The 19297-nt window shown below is 38.3% G+C and overlaps 1 protein-coding gene across 2 annotated transcripts in view; it reads left to right on the top strand.

Annotated features, from left to right (window-relative positions):
* Nucleotides 1–314: 314 nt before the first annotated feature.
* Nucleotides 315–19297, top strand: part of oxr1a (oxidation resistance 1a) — an 88832-nt gene continuing 69849 nt past the window's right edge. For both annotated transcript variants that reach the window (XM_079837857.1, XM_079837856.1), the window contains exon 1: nucleotides 315–648. In XM_079837857.1, coding sequence (XP_079693983.1) covers nucleotides 516–648 — 133 coding nt within the window. In that variant the 5' untranslated portion in view covers nucleotides 315–515. The remainder of the gene's footprint in view (nucleotides 649–19297) is intronic.

Below are 19297 nucleotides of genomic sequence, written 5' to 3'. Positions count from 1 at the left end.
CAATGTAGTAAAATATTACCAGGTCAACCAATTGGATAGCCTATGTTGTTTTCGTGCGTTGTGTTTGTTGTTTAAGACCAATTTACGAACACACAACTCCAATAAGTTAATTGGACATAAACTCAAAACACAAATTTGGTATTAATTGTGCGATAGTTGTGCAAATAATTGTTGTTTCGTTCATTTTCCCACTGTATAGGCTATATTGCTACCGACGCGACGCGACGCGTCTATCGCGCTTAAAACCCTGACGTCGCAGCCAGTCGCCCAATCAAAGTCTTTGTTTACGTCAGCATTCCATCACTTGCAGTGTAGAGAATGAGCAAGCGTCGCGTTCTGGAAGCGTCGCGTTACGTTGCTCGGGCAAACGGCGAAAAGTTGAGCAGCTGCTGTCAGTTTCAGTTCCTGATTCTGCACTCGTGTTTCCACTGTCAGCCCTGGGCAGATAACTCGTCGTTGTTGCGTTGTTTTTATTGCTTTTTAAATGTTTTAAATACTTTGGAGAAGATCTGAATATGGACTATATTCAGTCGGTCAGAGACGCGATCGCTGGTAAAATCTGGCCTGTTACCGTGAGAGAAGTTCAGTTTATAGACTATTCGGAAGCAGAAACGCCTCTGGAGAACGCGTCTGAAACACACTCTGCAGGTATTAAGTTTTGTATTCTTGTACTCAAAAGTTTCACTAACGGGTTGAAACGCAGTTATTATGCGCCTGTAAACATTGACAGCGCAACATGGCTGCAGTACAGGGAGTTATTTATTAAGGGAGTTATACATGTCAGCTGCCCTCCTGTGCATTTGCATTGGATTTGACTGTTGAACGTTTGCAGGGAAGAGTTAAAAGAGTTTATGTCCCGACTTTGCAATACACATAGATGCATTTGGTATTGTAATGTAAAGGTTTGATTGCTGCATTGTTGTTTAGGTGTTGTTTGCTCAGACTCTGACATATTCAGCCTCAGGGTTTCTGTGGTCATTTAAAGCTAAACTGACATTTCTCTAATGAATGTTTGTCTTAGTTAACATGATTTAACAACTAGCAATGCTTGTACAACATGTAATTAATATTTATGGGTGTTATGGAGTAGTTTGCTTTAAAATGAAAATTACCCCATGGTTTACTCAACCTCAAGCCATCCTAGGTGACTTTCTTCTTTCTGATGAACACAATTGGAGTTATATTAATAAATATCCTGATCTTTCCAATCTTTATAATGGAAGTGATGAGGGCCATAGAGTTTGAAACTCAAAAAAGTGCATCCATCTAATATAAACGTACTCCACACCGCTCCGGGGGGTTAATAAAGGCCTTTTGAAGCAAATTAATGGAGTTTTGTAAGAAAAATATCCATATTTAAAACTTTATAAAGTAAAATATCTAGCTACCGGCGGGCCACCTTCTATATTCAACTGGATAATAGAATGGACAATAGAAAGTCATACTTATTTGGAATAACATTTAAGATTATTTAATTTTCATTGATTTAAAAAAAAAGAAGTAATTATAATCGTGAACCAACTTGTAGAGCAATGGAAACTGGTCAAAAACTGTGGGAACGGCGCATATTGTATCAGCACTAATAGGTTCAGACGTCTCCACCCTAAAAATAGTTGGTAACAGTTTACAATAAGGTTCCGTTAGTTAACATTAGTTAATGTATTAACTAACTTGAACTAACCATGAGCAGTACATTTGTTACTGTATTTGTTCATCTTTATTAACGTTAGTTAATAAAATTACAGCTGTTCATGGTTTGTTCACAGCCATTAACTAATGTTAACAAGATTTGAATAAAGTATTAATAAATGTTGAAATTAACATTTACAAAGATAAATAAATGCCTTTATAAGTGCAGCTCATTATTAGTTCATGCTAACTGATTTAGTTAACTAATGAACCTTATTGTAAAGTGTTACCAAATAGTTTGTGTATACATGTCTGAATTGCAGTCTTGTAAAGAAGCGGAAAGTTCTGTGAACACTACAGCAAGAGTGCACTCAGTGTTCTGTATTCCTGTCACAGTGGGCTGTCAGTCAGGTTAATTACAGGGACTAATTAGGCCAGAGGATGGCTAGGAGGTCTGATGGTATGTGCTGTATGGCAGTATGATTTTCAGAAGTCTTTTGTGCTCACCAATGCTGCATGTATTTGATAAAACATACAATAATGTTTTATCAAAACTTATCAAGACTGTGTCAGTCTCCTACACGGTTTACGCCATAACTGCAGTGTAGCACTTCCGGGTTCTACATCCGAACGCCGGCTTTGTATTGAACCCAGAAGCGCTGCACTACGGTTATGGCGTAAACCGTGTAGAAGAGAAGAGAAGAGAAGAAATAGTTGAATAAAGTTATTTTTGTTTGTTTTTTACGCTAAAAGTATTCTCGTTGCTTCTAGGGATGGGCATTTCAAGCAAAAATAATATGCAATAATCGCTGGGAATTATTTGATTATTATTCGAAAATTGCATCTTCTCCCCCCGCATGTATAGGCTACACATAGTGCTGGGCGGTATACCGGTTCATACCGAATACCGGTATTAATTTTCTTTATGATATGAATTTTGACGATACCGCAATACCGGTATATGTCGCTTAAACAACGTTCGGAACGCGGCGCAGCGCGTCATTGTTTGAGAGGGGACCAATTTCATTGATGCACTGTAGTAAGAGCAGTCAGAGCACAGTTGAGATCGCATTACAGCACAGCCTATGGCTGTATCCTATACTCTCATTCACTATTCCCTACGTTATCACTTTATTTGAAGGAGTGAATGAAAACGTGCGTGAAGTCGGACAACCGTTGTGTGTACATCGGCTGTACACTCGTTATTGCGGTGCAATGGGATAGAATGAGTGCACTCAATAACGTCCTCTAAGGTTTCGGACACCACTACAAAGCTCTGTGCCCTGCAAATAATGCTATATTTGAGGTTATGGGAGCGATGTCGGATTCAGCCCTTGATTATTGTTGAGAATTCAAACTACACGCGGCGCGCGAGAGAGCGCGGTTTCTGCACGGAGCGCTGCGATGAGTTTAACAACGCTCACCACATGGATCATATAGCACTGATATAGACCGGAGCGAGCGCGTTTAAAATTTTTATGGACATATTTCAAAAACTCTAGTGCTCTAGACATGAACCAGAAGTGTGTATGCGCGCATATTTCATCACGTCTTATTTAAATGAAATGTATGCACTGATTACACTGATAACCTATGTCTGATCACGAACGCGCTGACACGATGGATTATTCAAAAGACAATGATGTAAGTTAATAAATAAACTGACAATTCAAAGAAGAATGGGCCAAAAAGTAACTGCTTTATTCTTTCTGTGTTAAACTGATGTGTGTCATTCGTTCCGAGAGTCCTGTTAAATGTATTGCTAATATCCTCATTTCTCTTCGTTTTGGCAGTTTGTTGTTATAGAGGGTTAGATTTTTAAAATGCTTAAGGTGCCCTCAACTCAACTTTTAATATTCAGGTGTCTGTAAGTATGATTCTAAACGTGTTGCAGGTCTGTGTTTTATTGTTTGTTGTCTCTCCACAGCATCATTTTGTTAACCTGTAGACCTATTAACTCTAGTGTGGAATTTTTCTACAATATTCACTCGTCATGACAGTAAAACAGGGCATTCTAGTCAATCTCCTGCAGTATTTCCTCTCTCAATCAGTAGAAAATGTGATTAACACCCGGTCATGCATAGGGGAAAAAATACCGTCATATACCGTGAAACCGATATAATTTAGAAAAATACCGTGATATACATTTTTGGTCATACCGCCCAGCACTAGCTACACACATATAAACAGAGAGAGAGAGGGAGAGAGACCATTCACGCTCTCAATATGTATGATAAACTGTTTAATTCATTAGGGAATAGGCTTTATTAACTCAAGCCATATAATTATTGTAACATGCTGAAACGTATGACTGTTATTTGACATCGCCCCAAGTTACCGTAACCATCTACAGTGTGCGTGTGAGACAATGTGTTCTTCTTCTGTTGTCTCAGGGCGTCTTTACACTGGCAGTTTAGTTCGAAATGGGGCATGGTTCGGATGAAAAATTGCTAAAGTGAAAGCTGTCATACAAAGCTTGGTGCGCACTGAGGTACCGAACCTGAGAACCTACAACCTGAGTTCGGTTGCACTCGAACTGTGCCGCGATACGTGTGAATGTGAAAGCAACACTCGGGTGTGCACTTGTTCAGGAATAAAACTAACCAGTGCATGCGTTTTAGCCGATTACAATGTCATTAGTTCAATAACATACATGTAAGGGATGATGGTGTTGATGATTTACCTTAGATACGAGTGAGAACGAACCGTACACACACACGTACACACGCGCCCTTCAAATATCAAGTCAAGAGAGTGAACGCACGTCAAGAAAGGAATGTTATTTCACCATTTAAGTTTTGGTAGCCCGTCTGAAATACACATAAACCCGGGACATTGGGCTTTGCGAGCACTGGCCCATACATGTCCGAGTCTGATCCTGAATCGCAATGAAACAATAACACCACAAATAAAGGATTCTTCAGCCTTTGACAGCATGCTAAGGTATGTTCAGTTAGACATGTACACATTAGCCTGACGCCTTCATACTCAATTCTAGTCAGAATTTGAGTCTGATACTGCTCCGTTGTAGCCTGGATGCCAGCCGAATTTAGCCCAGCCCACAATTTTTTTTGCTCGGGCAATTCGGTCTGGACTCGCTCCATAGAGGAGGAATTATGCCCGAACAGAAACTGTTCGGACCAATGAAATTGCAGGGCGGGCTTTAGACGATGATGGACAGATGATAAACAGTAACGTAATCATCCACGTCATCGAAGGCTCTTGGGTTGAATTTGCTCTCATCCTAAACGGAGAACTTGTTCGTATATGCATTCACCTTCACTATTTCTCTCAGAAACGATGATCGTGTTGGTAAGTACTCTGTGTATCCTTAAATTATTTTATTACTGGCAACGTAACGTTTTTTTCTTGTAACGTTACTTAATCCAGCGTGCGTGCAGACAGGGTTTCCAAGTTTTTTGCAATGTCGCGCACAATTGCTACTCAAAACTATAGCCCAAAACAATAACTTTCCGGGGGGTTCTCCGGAAAAAAATGGCGTTTGGTTGGCAAAATATGTTATTTTGGCAAGGTTGCCTGCTAAAATTTGCATTCCTGGGTTTATATAATCACATAATTGGGGTCGCTTCAACCCGCGGACATGGAGAAAAACACGGACTTGGTAACACAGTGCAGTTGAGTTCTGTTGACATTTGACAACTAACGTTACGCGTCGCTCCGTTGCTCTGATTGGTTGTGGGTCTATCCAATTGAGGTCTTTCCTGGCTCGGTTGAAACACGCCCCATAATCAAAGCTCAATGGAGCGGTACCAGACTCATATTCTGACTAGAATTGAGTATGGCCACGCCAGGCTAGCTCCGTTGGGCTGTGATTATGGGGGGTGTTTCAAACGAACCAGGAAAGACCTCAATTAGATAGACCTACAACCAATCAGAGCAACGGAGCGACGCATAACGTTAGTTGTCAAATGTCAACAGAACTCAACTGCACTGTGTTGCCAAGTCCGCGGTTTTTCCATGTCCGCGGGTTGAAGCTACCCCAATTATGTGATATACAGACCCAGGAATGCGAATTTTACCAAAATAACACGTTACCCCTCAAATGCCATTTTTTTCAACTAATCGAATATTCGAAAATCGTGACTCATCCCTACTCTAGACTTACTTACTTTTTATTTTTACTTGGAGCACTGTAGCCCCTTTACTGAAAATTTTAGGAGCACAAGCAGAAAATTTAGGGGCACACCTTAAATCTACCTGCAATGCAATTATTCACATTTAGAGCTTTAAAGTGCTGGAAAGAGTTGTGTGAAGCACTCAAGTCCTTGAATAGTGCTTGAATTTCATTCTCAAAAGGTTGTACAAATCCTGAAATGAATAATGACTATATCTGCCACAATACCATGGTGACAGTTAGCGTTCCAACATTAAATCCATGGTGAATGTTGTTGATTTGTGGACTGAAAAGCCATCTATAGTTTGTTAATGTTTCTCTGTTCCATGTCAGCGCTGTTTGATCTGATATGGTTTATAATTGAGAATTCAGCAGAGAATTTGAATACTTCAAACGCTTTCTCACTGGTTCTCCCAGTTCTGTGGGTTAATGGTGTCTCGTGATCAAAGATTGGCCCGTGGTGGGTGCACCAGTGCGACTTCTAACAAAATGTAGTCACACCGGCAGGAAAAAATGTCGCAGTCTGGAGCCCTCATGACATTTTGGTTATAACACTCAACTCTAGACCAAAGAAGAGTAAAATGTAAGGATTTAACTGCTGTGAAATTGCCTAAGTCCAGGAAACAGCATTGCACAATCGGTTGGCCTCAACCTTCAGTTAGACACATAAAAGGATAACTGCAGCAAAACAATATTGCTGTCTGACATTACTTCTTATTTGACACGTATCAAGCAGCGCAATACTGGTAGCACCATGTAAGCCTATTAGGATAAATGGATTGAAAACAAAGAGGTAAAACAAATTTAGCTTGGCCTTGTGTAAAGAGTATGTGACAGTGACCGTACTAGTAAATCAAATTTTTGCATTACTTAATACTTAAAATGAAGCACTGCTCAAGTACAGTGAGGTTCAACTTTTTTTTATGCATATCTTTTTTTTTTATTTATTAATTATATGATGCGTATTTATCAACCCCAAATGCTCCGTGTTGGAATTTCAGAAGTCAATTTATTTGTAAATCTGCATGCAGTCGCAAAACAATGAAATAATGGCACACCGTTTTCTGAAGCGCCTCTGGTCCCTCATTACGAGAGAGGAACCGGTCTAAAGAATGAGTGGGCCGCACTGATGCCGTGCTGGAAGCGCAGGGAGTCCATTAGCATACATCTGCACTGGCTTTAGACGGACGTGGGAGGCACAAGACGCGTCCTGCTTTTCTCTAGATCACCCCCAAAGATGAATGGGGTGTGTGGGTGTGTTTTCATTACTGAGTTAAGACTAATTCCTTGGTGCATTAGACAGTACTATGCTGTGCCAACCCAAGAGGTCATGCGTGAATGCCAAAGCAGGTACAAGGGAAGCTAGCATGGCATCGTGTGCTGGCCAAGTGCTTTATCTGAACAGCTACCTGTGCTAGGGCTAGAGTGGTAGTAACGCTGTTTAGTTCTTGTTTCGATGAAGCCTCTCCTCCCGAAATACAAAATGTGCTGTGATTGGTTAGCTAGCCTAGTGTGTTATGATTGGCTAACAGCTTGGAGTGTGTTTTCCGGAAATGGCATTAATAATATACATTTATAAATATAAATTAACTATAAAATAAAAATATTGTTTAAAGGGGTGGTAAAACACATTCTTTCGAAGGCTTGATTGTGTTTGTGGGGTGCACTGTAACATGTGTTCATGCTTCGTTTTTAAAAAATTGCATTATTTTTCATACATTTTACCTTTATTCTACACTGCTCTGTCCCTCCTTGTAAAACGGTCTGATGGTTTCCGGGTTGTATGAAGCCGGTCCCTCAAAAATACGCAATGGGCTCAGATAGGTTAGCTGGCCCAGTGTGTTGTGATTCGCTATCCGCCTAGTGCACGTTTGTCGGAAACGTCACGCCCCTTACCTTTACCGGTAGACTGTGCTTTGGGTAGTATTAGAAACAATGGCGTCAATAAAACCATACCAATTTGAGCCCGAATCAGACCCAGACAATTTTAGTGAAGATGATCGAGCAGAACCTGTTCAACCTGTTCAGTCCTCAAGAGTAAAGACTGCGGATCTATAGTGATCGCTACTGAATGGCACTGTTACTTTTGTATTTTTAGAACGATTATAGCCAAATATCTGTCGCAAGAACTATTAACCCAAAATGAACACTAAACATTGGCTTTACTATAGTAGCCAAATCAAACACAGAACCATGTTTAGCATGCCTGTAGATAAACAATAAAAGCTCTAATCAAAGAATAATTTACACTAATGCCAAGTTCGCTGTTGAGATTTAAAAAAAGGTTTGTAACATTAAGTGTTTGTCGGATAACGTTAAGTATGAATGAGCATTTAACAAACTGGTTTGCAGAGCCAAACAGCGTTGTCATCTGTGTACTTCCTTGCTACAACGTACAATTAACAATACGAACTATTACAGGAAAACACATAGATGAAAAATAAATCATACTTACAGGTTGTGGCCCGTAAACAGCTTCTGTTTTTAAATCCATCTTTCAGGACAAGCCGTTGTGCGAATCCTTCATTGAACTCGCGAAGATTGTGGAATATGGAATGGAAGCTTTCCTCCGTGAAATGTGCAGCGGGAGCTGTGTGCGCCCGTTGTGGATTCACACTGGCAGTGTTTGTCTCGCGCAGCTGAACCGCGGCTCGTGTATTGCAAATACAGACGAATATTGTCCATTATGTCACATTTTCCGGTCTTCTCCTCCGACCCCTGTCTGTCTCTTGCTTTGATTTATGATGGGCAGCATATATCTGCTGCAAATGCGACCTGTTCCCCGCTGTCTCATACACACATGCATATAACATGTTGTATGTTAAACGCACTGCAACGCACCCCCGTCCCTAGGAAGGATGAACAAAGTGAACCTGCAATCCGGATGAAAACAACATCGTTTCGTCGGCATTGCAGCAACAACACTCCAGCCTACTAACTATACCACAACAAAGCTTCCCCGCGGCGAAACAAAATGGCCTTGTCCCCCCTTATTTAATATTCTCGGAGGAGGGGAGGGGTTTATGTAAATATTGGGGCGTGTGATGTCAGCAACCCTGGAGGAATGTATAGTAGTCGCCTACCGGCCATTTGCTGTAGTCCTTAGAAACTGGTTTCTTTAAAAGCAAATATCTCCCTTTGCTGTAAACTTTGAACGTTGTAACTTTGCAGATGTTGTTTATGCTCAAACAGCAACATTACACACTAGCTAAAGTTAGAAAAGTGAAATCGCGGTTTACCACCCCTTTAAAGATTATACAGTATAACCATGTCGAAATGCATATTTTAATAATCCAGTGAATGGAATGCTAACAATGAATCAATAACAAATGAAAGGTACATCATCTCATTTGATTATTTTTTTCTTTTGTTTAGAACTAGGATGCCAGACAAAAATGAAAATTAAATATTAGCATTGACTCCATGGATGTTACCTTTGAAACATTGATTGCTCGAAAGCGTTACGGCCCCAGTGGTGTTTTTTTTTTGCTCTTGTCTAGACTAAATGCTAAAGTAGCAGGGATGGTTGACGCTCAGCGGATCAAACTTTGCCCTCTATTCAATAACCTTTTAAATTCTGACTAAGTCAAAGGCCGAGGGAGCTGTTTACCTGCAACACAGCGGCTGATCTTTCAACTCTAGCCTGCGTCTGGGTCTTTTTTTTCCCTTGACCTGCATTATTTGTCCTGCTTTTCCTATGGTGGATATGGATTTAGCACTAAGGCTGCCACATGCAGTGAGATGAAGAATAGTTAAAGCTTCTCTGATGAAGGGAAGTGTTGAGCTAGAGGTCACGTCTCATCACAATATGCTCTTTAGTCATGGCAATAAATGTTGAAGACGACTCATTCTTTATTTGTGCCTCCTCGTGTCATATAGGTCATGTCTTAGAAATCATGCATCATACTGTACCTCCCACAAGAAAATTTGAAACACAATAGGTATGTTTCAGGTAATGTACTATTATTATACTACAACTTTATAGATTGCTGAAGAATATAATAAAGGGCTGTACAGTGCGACATATATGTGCTACGAAAAAAATTGGCCTCTGCAATGAAAACATTTTTTCACAATGGCACATGTGCGATACAGGTTTGCATATGTGTGAGAAAGAGCTGCTTGTTTGTGTGAAGTGAGTTTTTTGTAATCTGTAGTCTTTGATGCCTTTGTCCAGGGATTTCCTAGACTGGGTAAACCCAGCCTGATCTGCCGACGATTTGATTTCGCCCTGCAGCTCAGTCTGGAAACCTGTACATTAATGCTGCCTTCACGTGCTATCGGAATTATCGTAAATACGAGTTTGCTAGGTAAAAATTGCACATGAACGCCCTTTGATGTCGTGTTTACCACTGGGAAGTTCTGAAATAATTTTGATACCCAAAGTCCCGAGATGGGCATGTCGTAAACTTTAAACATGGCGGTGGGGAGGACTACTGCTGTGGCAGGTGTGGTTTTATTCGTTTTTTCCCCAAAACAACTAACATTAGGTCGTCTTGTCTTGACATTAATGTAGAGCATATTTGCGGAAAAGCGAACTATCTGGAATGTTTATATTATTGTCAGTGCATGGAACACTACATATGATGTTAGTTTTAATAAGATTTTCCTAATAAATAGGCAAGAATAAACCTGGTGTCCACCATGATTCCTGTTCATTCCGACAACAAAGCACTTGAATGCAACAAGCTCGTAATCACGACTTCTAAAGTGGGAATTTCCGATAGCACGTGAAGGCAGCATTATTTCTTCTGCTTCTGTTACACTTTTGCGGGAACCAATCACAGACTGGCTTATCCACCTGGCGCTATTGGCGGGTTTAACACGCTGACGGATAGAGAAGCGGTGGGTCGTTGCCCGTTGATCACGCCTCTTGTGGTCTGATTGGTTGAAGGACTATCCAATTGCGTACAGTCATTTGAATTATGCTCGTTTATCACGCCTCTTGCGCAGTAGAAAATACAGAGCAGACTCCCCAGACCAATGTTCAATCTTAAAATGACTTGATCTGGTGATAGCCAGACAAGGGATTTCCTGAAATGTCATACGTTTTATGACTTCTATGAATCTCACTTGTGAACTTTCAGCCCAGAAGTGCCCTCCGGCTACGAGTATGAACCGAACATTAAAATACATGTGTGTACTCACTAATGCTCACAACACCCTATTTAGGGTAAAAATAGGAAACATAAACACATGCAAATCCATACGTTTTTCTCCAGTATAGAGAAGTGGACAGGAGTTTTTTGGGGGTTTTTTCTCCCAGTAGATGTATGAGATTTCCTGACAAAAATTTGTGTCAGATTTTTTTCATAATAATGTAATACTTTTTTAATAAAACTTTAGACCTTTCTAATGATTATAGGAAAGTGAAGTAGTATTTTCAAACAAAATGGATGGATGTTGTTTGGATTTTGATTATTTGATATTGGGCTATGTAAACAAAATGGACTCAATGTTACGCAATGTTCGAGTTGTTACCTGCAGTCTGCCATGTTTGTGTGAAAACGTTTCTTATTAAGGTTTTTATTTTGTGTGCCTTGTATGAAACATTAATGTCCTTTCAGTGTGTGTGTGTGTGTGTATATATATATATATATATATATATATATATATATATATATATATATATATATATATATATATAATGAAAGCAAATATTTTGTTTTAATATTTATATTTATATTATACTAATATGCATATGTATATTAGACTTTCATTATTCAAGTGTATTATATATGTGCTATTTAACTGAGCTGTCTAAGCTTTTTACTTGTATTGCCTTTTTTCTGCAAAGGGACTGATGGTGAAATTTGCATTTTGGCTCAGGTACATTTACATTCATTTAAATGTTGATTAATGTACATTGTCCCTATTTAAATAAACACATAAGAAATCAATTTACAAATATTATTAAAAAAGTTATTTAATTTTAAAAAATCATATCGGCACTTGCATACTACGAAAAGATGACATGCATACTGCATAGGGACAAATATGAATCCCTGAATTCATATGCCTTGTTCATATGCCTTGTCTAAATGGACCATCCAATTCTTGTTACACAAACTTACATTAATTAAAAACAAGATAAACTTGACACCATTAGCTAAACTGAAGCTGAGCAATGAAGAACATTGTTGTATGCAGTTTTATGTACTTAAAAAAAAAAAGTTATACTATGCAGTAGATATTGTAGCAAGAGAAGTTTTAATTAGATTAAAATTAAATAATTAAGATTAATTATTTTTTCAACAAATCTCGTTCAATTTATTATTCAATCTACCAAACTGGGGTATCTTCAGCGTTTCTCAGGCATTCATTTTAAGAGAGTTGAACTTGCGACAACAGAATAGAAGCAGACTTTAGCCAATGCTTTATTTGATTTGCAAACTAAATAGTGCTCACTAAAGCAATAACCGAGTGGATGGAAGGATCTTGCTGCGATTAGTCACCCTGGAGTGAGTGCTAATGAGAGGCTCTGGTGCGGGTGACACACACAGAGCCAATGACAGGATCGGGGTTTGATTAATTGACCTGGGGTGGGTGTTAATGAGGGAAAGGAACAGGCCGTGTGGAGTTCAGCATCTCCCCTGACACAGCATTCAAACTGCAGTTCTAGCAAACACACACACACACACACCAGCTACTGTGACAGTCTGGGCTGTGACTGCCGGGGTGTTTGAGCTATTCGGTTCAGTGAACAACTTCGCCATGTTTTTCCCATGGCTGTTACTTCTCCCTTTGCTAAAGGGGTCATATGATGAAACAGGATTTTCATTGTACATTTGAAGTGAATCAGTCTGATGTACCATGCAGACATAGTCTAACTTATACATAAATGAACTATAAACCAGACTATAAACTATAAACTGAACATTAAAACTAAACTGCAGTAACGGGTAATTCAGGAATCCTCTTGTTTATGACATCACAACTAACAGTAACATATGGCCGGCTCTACGTTTAGTCATTACACACATATTCAACATGTTTTACTGTATAGGTAAAAGACATGAAAAAAGAGAAGAAAAAAATGATATAGTCTAATTATACAGTGTTCGTTTAGCATGCAAGGGGAGGTTCCATTACCTACAATAATTGTGTACAAATACACACACACACACACACACACACACACACACACACACACACACACACACACACACACACACACACACACACACACACACACACACACACACACACACGTGTATATATAGAATGTCAAACCAAATATTATTCAGACAGATATATTTTTACTAGTGGGTGCAGGACACTATAGTTAATTTATGTAAGTGAGGATAACAATTATACACACAAATTCTACCTGTAAAATTGATAAAGAATTAGGACCAAAATTATTCAGACACTTTGACCTGACCATGTTTTGCTTAAGTGTTTTTTCTTTAATTGCTAATGCGACCTTTTACACCACAGACTGAACAAAATAAAGCATCGCTTGGTAATTGGTTGACCTAAATTGGTATCTAATTGTGTAATTAAATTTAACAGCTGACTGACAGCTGATTGGTTGATTGTAATCCATTACATACCTTTCTATCAAAGTTATCTGACATTACCAAGATGAATTTGTTCTGACACAGTTTAACTCTGAGTTCTTGTCATAGTGTATTACCATTTTCTAAACTATAGTGAAAATGTGAGAAAATGTTGAAGGTGTCTGAATCATTTTTGGTTTGACTGTATATATGTGTGTGTGTGTGTGTGTGTGTGTGTGTGTGTGTGTGTGTGTGTATGTATGTAAAATATATACATGTTAAACATAATACAGAATTAAATAATGAAATGTATGTATACATTTATACAGGTCTGTATAGATTTTGTATCAATTTATACAAAGTTCTGTCATGAAACATAAAGGTAAAAATAGGTCCTTTAACTTCTTGCTTGTGACCACATTGTCATCTTTAGGGCACAGTTGATTGGTTCCTGCTGTATCAGTAGCCAGTGAGCTTGCGTGCTCAACCTTCTATACTCGGGTAGCATTTGCTTTAGCAGTGCAGCGCGCCTCCGCCTTCCCCAGCTCCACCTGTATAGATCTGCTACAGGCAATTCATGTATGTTATATTGTACAGCAGCAGCATGTCTTACTTGCTCACAGCAGCGTGTCGTGTGTGTATTGGCAGTAGCAAGTCCCGTACTTGTTCTGCAGTGGCAGCAATAACCTACAGCAGCAACAGTGCAGCAGATCTATTCCGCCAAGACCAAATATATCAACATTGATAGTTGTCATGACAGAAATTTATTTTTTATTTTATATTATATTGTTTTTAAGCTGATTAAAAATTAATTTGGCTTAGAAATAATGCACACACAGTCTGAATGTTAACAGTAACAATGGTTATTTGCATATACTGTATAGCAGTCTTAAAATAAATGACCTATTTACCTATTTTTTAAAGTAATTACCTATAATTACCTATTTAGTACCTGAAGTACTGAACAAATCCTTTAAAGGGAAAGAAAATAATCAATTTGTTGAGTGAAGACAGTGATGAAACGAAAAGCATGTGTATGTGTTGGGGTGTGCGATATATATCGTCTGCCATAATATCGTAATTGTTGTTTTGTGCGATCACAATGTGCGATCTGACATTATCGAGTATGTCTCTCACACCAAGAAAGCGCATACATACACTACGTGCAGTCTAGTAGGTTTGACTAGTGTGCGTACACGTATAGTGCACGCTTTCACGGCAATATCCAATGTCCCCAAAATTCAAAATAAGACTGCAAAAATACTGCGGTGTATTTTATATTTATATAATTTAATATAGTTAAACAATATCACACGAAGAGTGCAGTTTTTCTACAGATATCAGCATGAAAACACATTGATTTAATAAAAGTTCGATAAACAAGAAGTTAATATTAAGTTACTTACATTTTAGACACAATATCGCCTGTTTTTCGCCAGTGAAAATATGCATTGTGACTTGCTGCCACCTACTTGCCGTTTTAATTTTACATTTAAAGTATCTTTTCATGTTTTAACACATGCATTTGTGCATTTGTAACAGCAGGTTATTCATTTGTCACCTTTGAGCTGCATTAAACACACAGTGTATATGATCTAAATGCCACTTCAGATGCAGCTTCTGTTTCTGTTTCCTCTTCATTGCAAAGATTATGTTGATAGTTTTATTTTGATTGGTAACAGCCCTATTGTGTCTTATTATTAGAATTTAATTTATCTATTAAATATTAGAATTTGACACAAAAGATGATACATAATTAGGTTAGAAAAAATGGCTTTATAAAGGTAAAAGTCCCCATAATAGCTATTCCGTCCAATTATCGTTATCAATATAAAATCCCAGAAAATATAGAGATATAATTTTTTGTCAATATCGCACACCCCTAGCGTGTCTCTCTACTTTTCCTCACAGTCATGAGAAAGTGTTGTCCCTGTACATAGTGATAGTGTACATCGTGCACAAAAGTTTCTTTTCCTGTTTAATGCTTGACAGATATTTTCATTAGTCAGCAATCAGATTAGACTAATCCTGTGATTTATATTACATAATATGTGTTTAGATATAAATACACGACGCAGCCACTGTTATGGACACTCGTATTAATAACATGCATGAGCTTCATGAGGCGTCTAAGCATTACTGTGTGTGGAGAAAGAATGTGAACTTGATCCTGACATACAGTCATATGAGCAAAAGCATTAAACATCCTGCTAATTTATTACATGCATGTACTTTTCAGACAGAAAAGCGTGTGTTATATAGCTCATAATAGGCTGGACGGTGTGACGGTTGCCGGTATCACTGTACACAGAAGAGCTCTTTCAAGCCTGGAGTCGACATCGTTTCTAGAATCTGCGTTCGCTCTCTATCTGGGTGTCAAACACTGTTTTACTTCAAGAGTCTGTCAAGTATCTAGTGTTATATAAGTTATATAAGTCATCCTCTGCAGCGAATGCTGTCACGCTATTGTGTTTATTTATATATTTATGTTTGTTTGTCTATTTTATCTGTAAGGATGCTTTGTTTAATCCAGGTCTCTGTTGAAGCATAAGGAATATCACTCCAAAATAAAAAATAATGCCATTATTTACTCACCCTCATGTCCTTCCAAATTGCTGTTTTGTTTTCTCCTATTGCTTTTGGACAAAGTAACGGCATACATTTGGAATGACGGTTAGTAAATAATAGAATGTATAATGCTCATTTTTGGGTAAACTATCCTTTTAAGACTGATGTTCAAATAGTGAATCAGATTTTTTGTTCATTGTCTCCCCACAGCCATAGTCATCTCATTCCAGCACATTGTGTATGTGTGTGTGTGTGTGTATACCACCTGCTTATTATGATGGGGCACTTGTTTCCAGCACCATTCTGAGCAGTAAATGAGAGCGGTCTAAGAATAACATCCGCCGGGCCGTTGCAGCTGCCGCTAACACAAGCTTGGTTGTTTTCTCTGTCATGCTGAAGTTGGTCACATGCGTTTTGCGTCCTTGTGTGACAACAACACTCAAATAAAGACGCATCAAATACATAAAAAGGGACAGTTTATTTAACAGGGATTGCAGTGTCAGTTTTATAGCAGCTTTAATAATGTTTAGTGCTGTTTGCTATTATTATTGCTCACATGTAGGGTTGCAGATCTCTAACTCTATATATCAAATGTTGTTACATAACTCAGCATGCACCGTTTGATACCTCACAGACATAAATGATACATCAAATCATGATGTTTGAAAGCGTGGAAGATGCTATAGGGACAGTTGATGGCATTGGCGTGTGTGTGTGTGTGTGTGTGCGTGCGTGTGTATGTGTGATGGCAAAGATAAATTCATTTTTCCGTGTAAACTGTAATACATTTTTCAGGATTCTTTGATGAATAGAAAGCATTTATTTGAAATATAATTTTTTATGTTGCTTACACTCTAAAAGTCTTTGTCACTTTTGATCATATTAATCCTACTTTTAATAAAAGTATAAATATTGTTCAAAAAGTAATAAAATCTAATTTAAATAATACATTAATTTACATCATGTTGTGTTTAAAGGAGCTGTATGTAGGACTGTGGCCAAAACTGGTACTCCAATCACTTTCAAATTACTGTAGAGCGGTGTATCCCCTCTCCCCCTCCCCCTGACTCGAGGTTGCCAGATAGGCTGCAGGATGCAGCAGGAACGTAGGCTGCTACACGGAGCTTTCAATGGCAAGTGACGAGTCGTACACAGTACGTTTTTTTTTCTTTCTGTTAATTATGTTTATGCTTCAAGAGCGATGTTTTATGAAGTAATTATGAATGGCAAACATTTACTAATGGCGATTAGCCAAATATAATCGTAAATATGAACGCTCGTGTGACAGTACATTCCCACATGAAAAAATACTATAGTATATTATAGTAAAATTACAGCAAAGCTAAATAACATTAGCAATGGTCATACAGGTCAACTTGCAGCATGTTTTGTCCACTATATATGCGAAGAACGAATGAGGAATAATTTTTACCGAGGTAACGTTAGGCTACTGTCTCAAATACGTTTTCACATTGCCATAATAGGCGTGCTAATGTTGTTTTCCTCAGCGTCCCAGCATAATGACAGAGAAACGGGGTCTGATAATGCATTACTAATGTTAGCAATGACGACTCGCCGTTTTTATCTACCAAACAATTCCTTAACGTTACCTTTTCAATTCAATGACCCACCTCCTCCATCTGCGCTAACCTAACGTTACTTTGCACGAACATGCATAACTTTGTTCGACTGTCATGAATATTTGAAATGTCCATTTACATTAAGTACAAGTTAGCCAAACATAGATGAACCTTACCTGTCCAGGAGAAAATTAGCAACGTTGGCATCAGTCTTCAAATTATTCTCCGTTTTCAGCCGTCTCCATCTTTCAAAGGCATCTCTTATACAAATCCTGGTTTTATTTTGGACACTGTCACAACGTTTTTCTGATTCATAACGAGGTCGTTTAGGTTTCGTAAAGTTAGACATTGTTTATCCAAAAAGTTTGTAGCTGCAGCTGTGTTAACTAGAGCAGAGCTGGCAACCCGAATGCAGAAACACTACTGACTTCGTGATTGGTAGACAGGTGGAGGGTGGCGCTTCAGGCATGACACAACATGTCAACATCAACATCAGTTGAGGGCTGCAACTTCACTTTTAAAATGACAATATCTTGGCCGGACAACTGTTGTCAGTGATATAAGTATTTGAAATTAACATGATTTCTTAATGTCTAGTGACATATCAGGGCCATTTTATGATTAATTGAAATACATTTCTTACATATAGTTCCTTTAACATTATGTTGTGTGTAAATAAATGTAAAAAGTATTTTTAAGTAGTATTAAAGTATAATTAATTGTCAATTAAATTAAAAAACATTTAATTTACAATTATTATTGGATCATTATGAGCCATATTGTTATTCCATGTTACGGCCCTCTATGCATGTACAAACATCAGTCCTAGGTATAAGCCATTATGTTTTATCACATCTCCATGGTTAAAATCCACAAATGTACATGCATCACTGATAACTGATCCTCCAGATTGGGTTAATGTTGTATAACAGCAGACCATTAGAGCTGCTTTGTTTGAGAGCTTTTTAAGACTGAGGTACTCGTTTGTGTTTTGTGCATTACACAGCCCAAATAAGGAAAATGTTACAAATGTATCTGATGAATAATATTATTTCCCTTTTTTCTACTGAAAGGAAAAGAGAACTGCATGTGGCCTTGTCCCATGTGTTATGTGACCATTGAACACTAGTTCTTATTAGCAGTGGCCTTTATATTTAGAGCACAACATTCTACACAATCAGTGAGCCACAGTACAGTGGCTGTGTTCCAAAATATAGTGAGCTGCCTACATAGGCATCATTAGATGCAAAGGCTGTTCCAAAAGGCTGTTTAATTGCCGCTGCCTAATTAGAGCGTTCCAAATCAGTGACTTGTAAGGTTTCATTTGAGCTAGGATGCCATATGTAGACAGCAATGCAGCTTACTAGGTTTTGGAACAAACCGTCATGGGCTCTGAGAACAAATGAATATTTATTTAAGAGATTTGTCATATTTTGTTGATGGAGAGCGGCTCTGGATGGACACAGAATGTTCCAGGACCGCAGAGACGATGGATTTGGTGTCTCTCAGACACACATTGAGCTCTTTGTTTTGTTTCGGTGTGGCAGCTCTTATCTCAACGTGTGAAAAGCCTGTTTCAGGCGATACACACACATGTGAGGGTTCAATTCCATATAATTTTGCCGCTTTTCATGGAACTTATCTCTGCTGTGTGTTTGCTCACCGAGTCTCTGACTCATACCTCGGTCAATGCTGTTGTACATAGACATCTTTTTGCCTTTTACCATTGGGGAGGTCTAGTAAAAAAATCCTCTGCTAATAAAGGTAATTGAGTTCTCAAATATAGAATGAATTCATGAGTATATTTTAAATTTAAATGAACAGATTTTGTTTTTATAATGTTTTATTCAGGGAATCAGAACATTATCATACAGCTTATACAC

Source organism: Gobio gobio (genome assembly GCF_949357685.1).
Source record: "Gobio gobio genome assembly, chromosome: 15".
Taxonomy (NCBI): Eukaryota; Metazoa; Chordata; class Actinopteri; order Cypriniformes; family Gobionidae; genus Gobio; species Gobio gobio.
The sequence above is the reverse complement of the archived record's forward strand: the minus strand, read 5'-3'. Positions and strand labels throughout refer to the sequence as shown.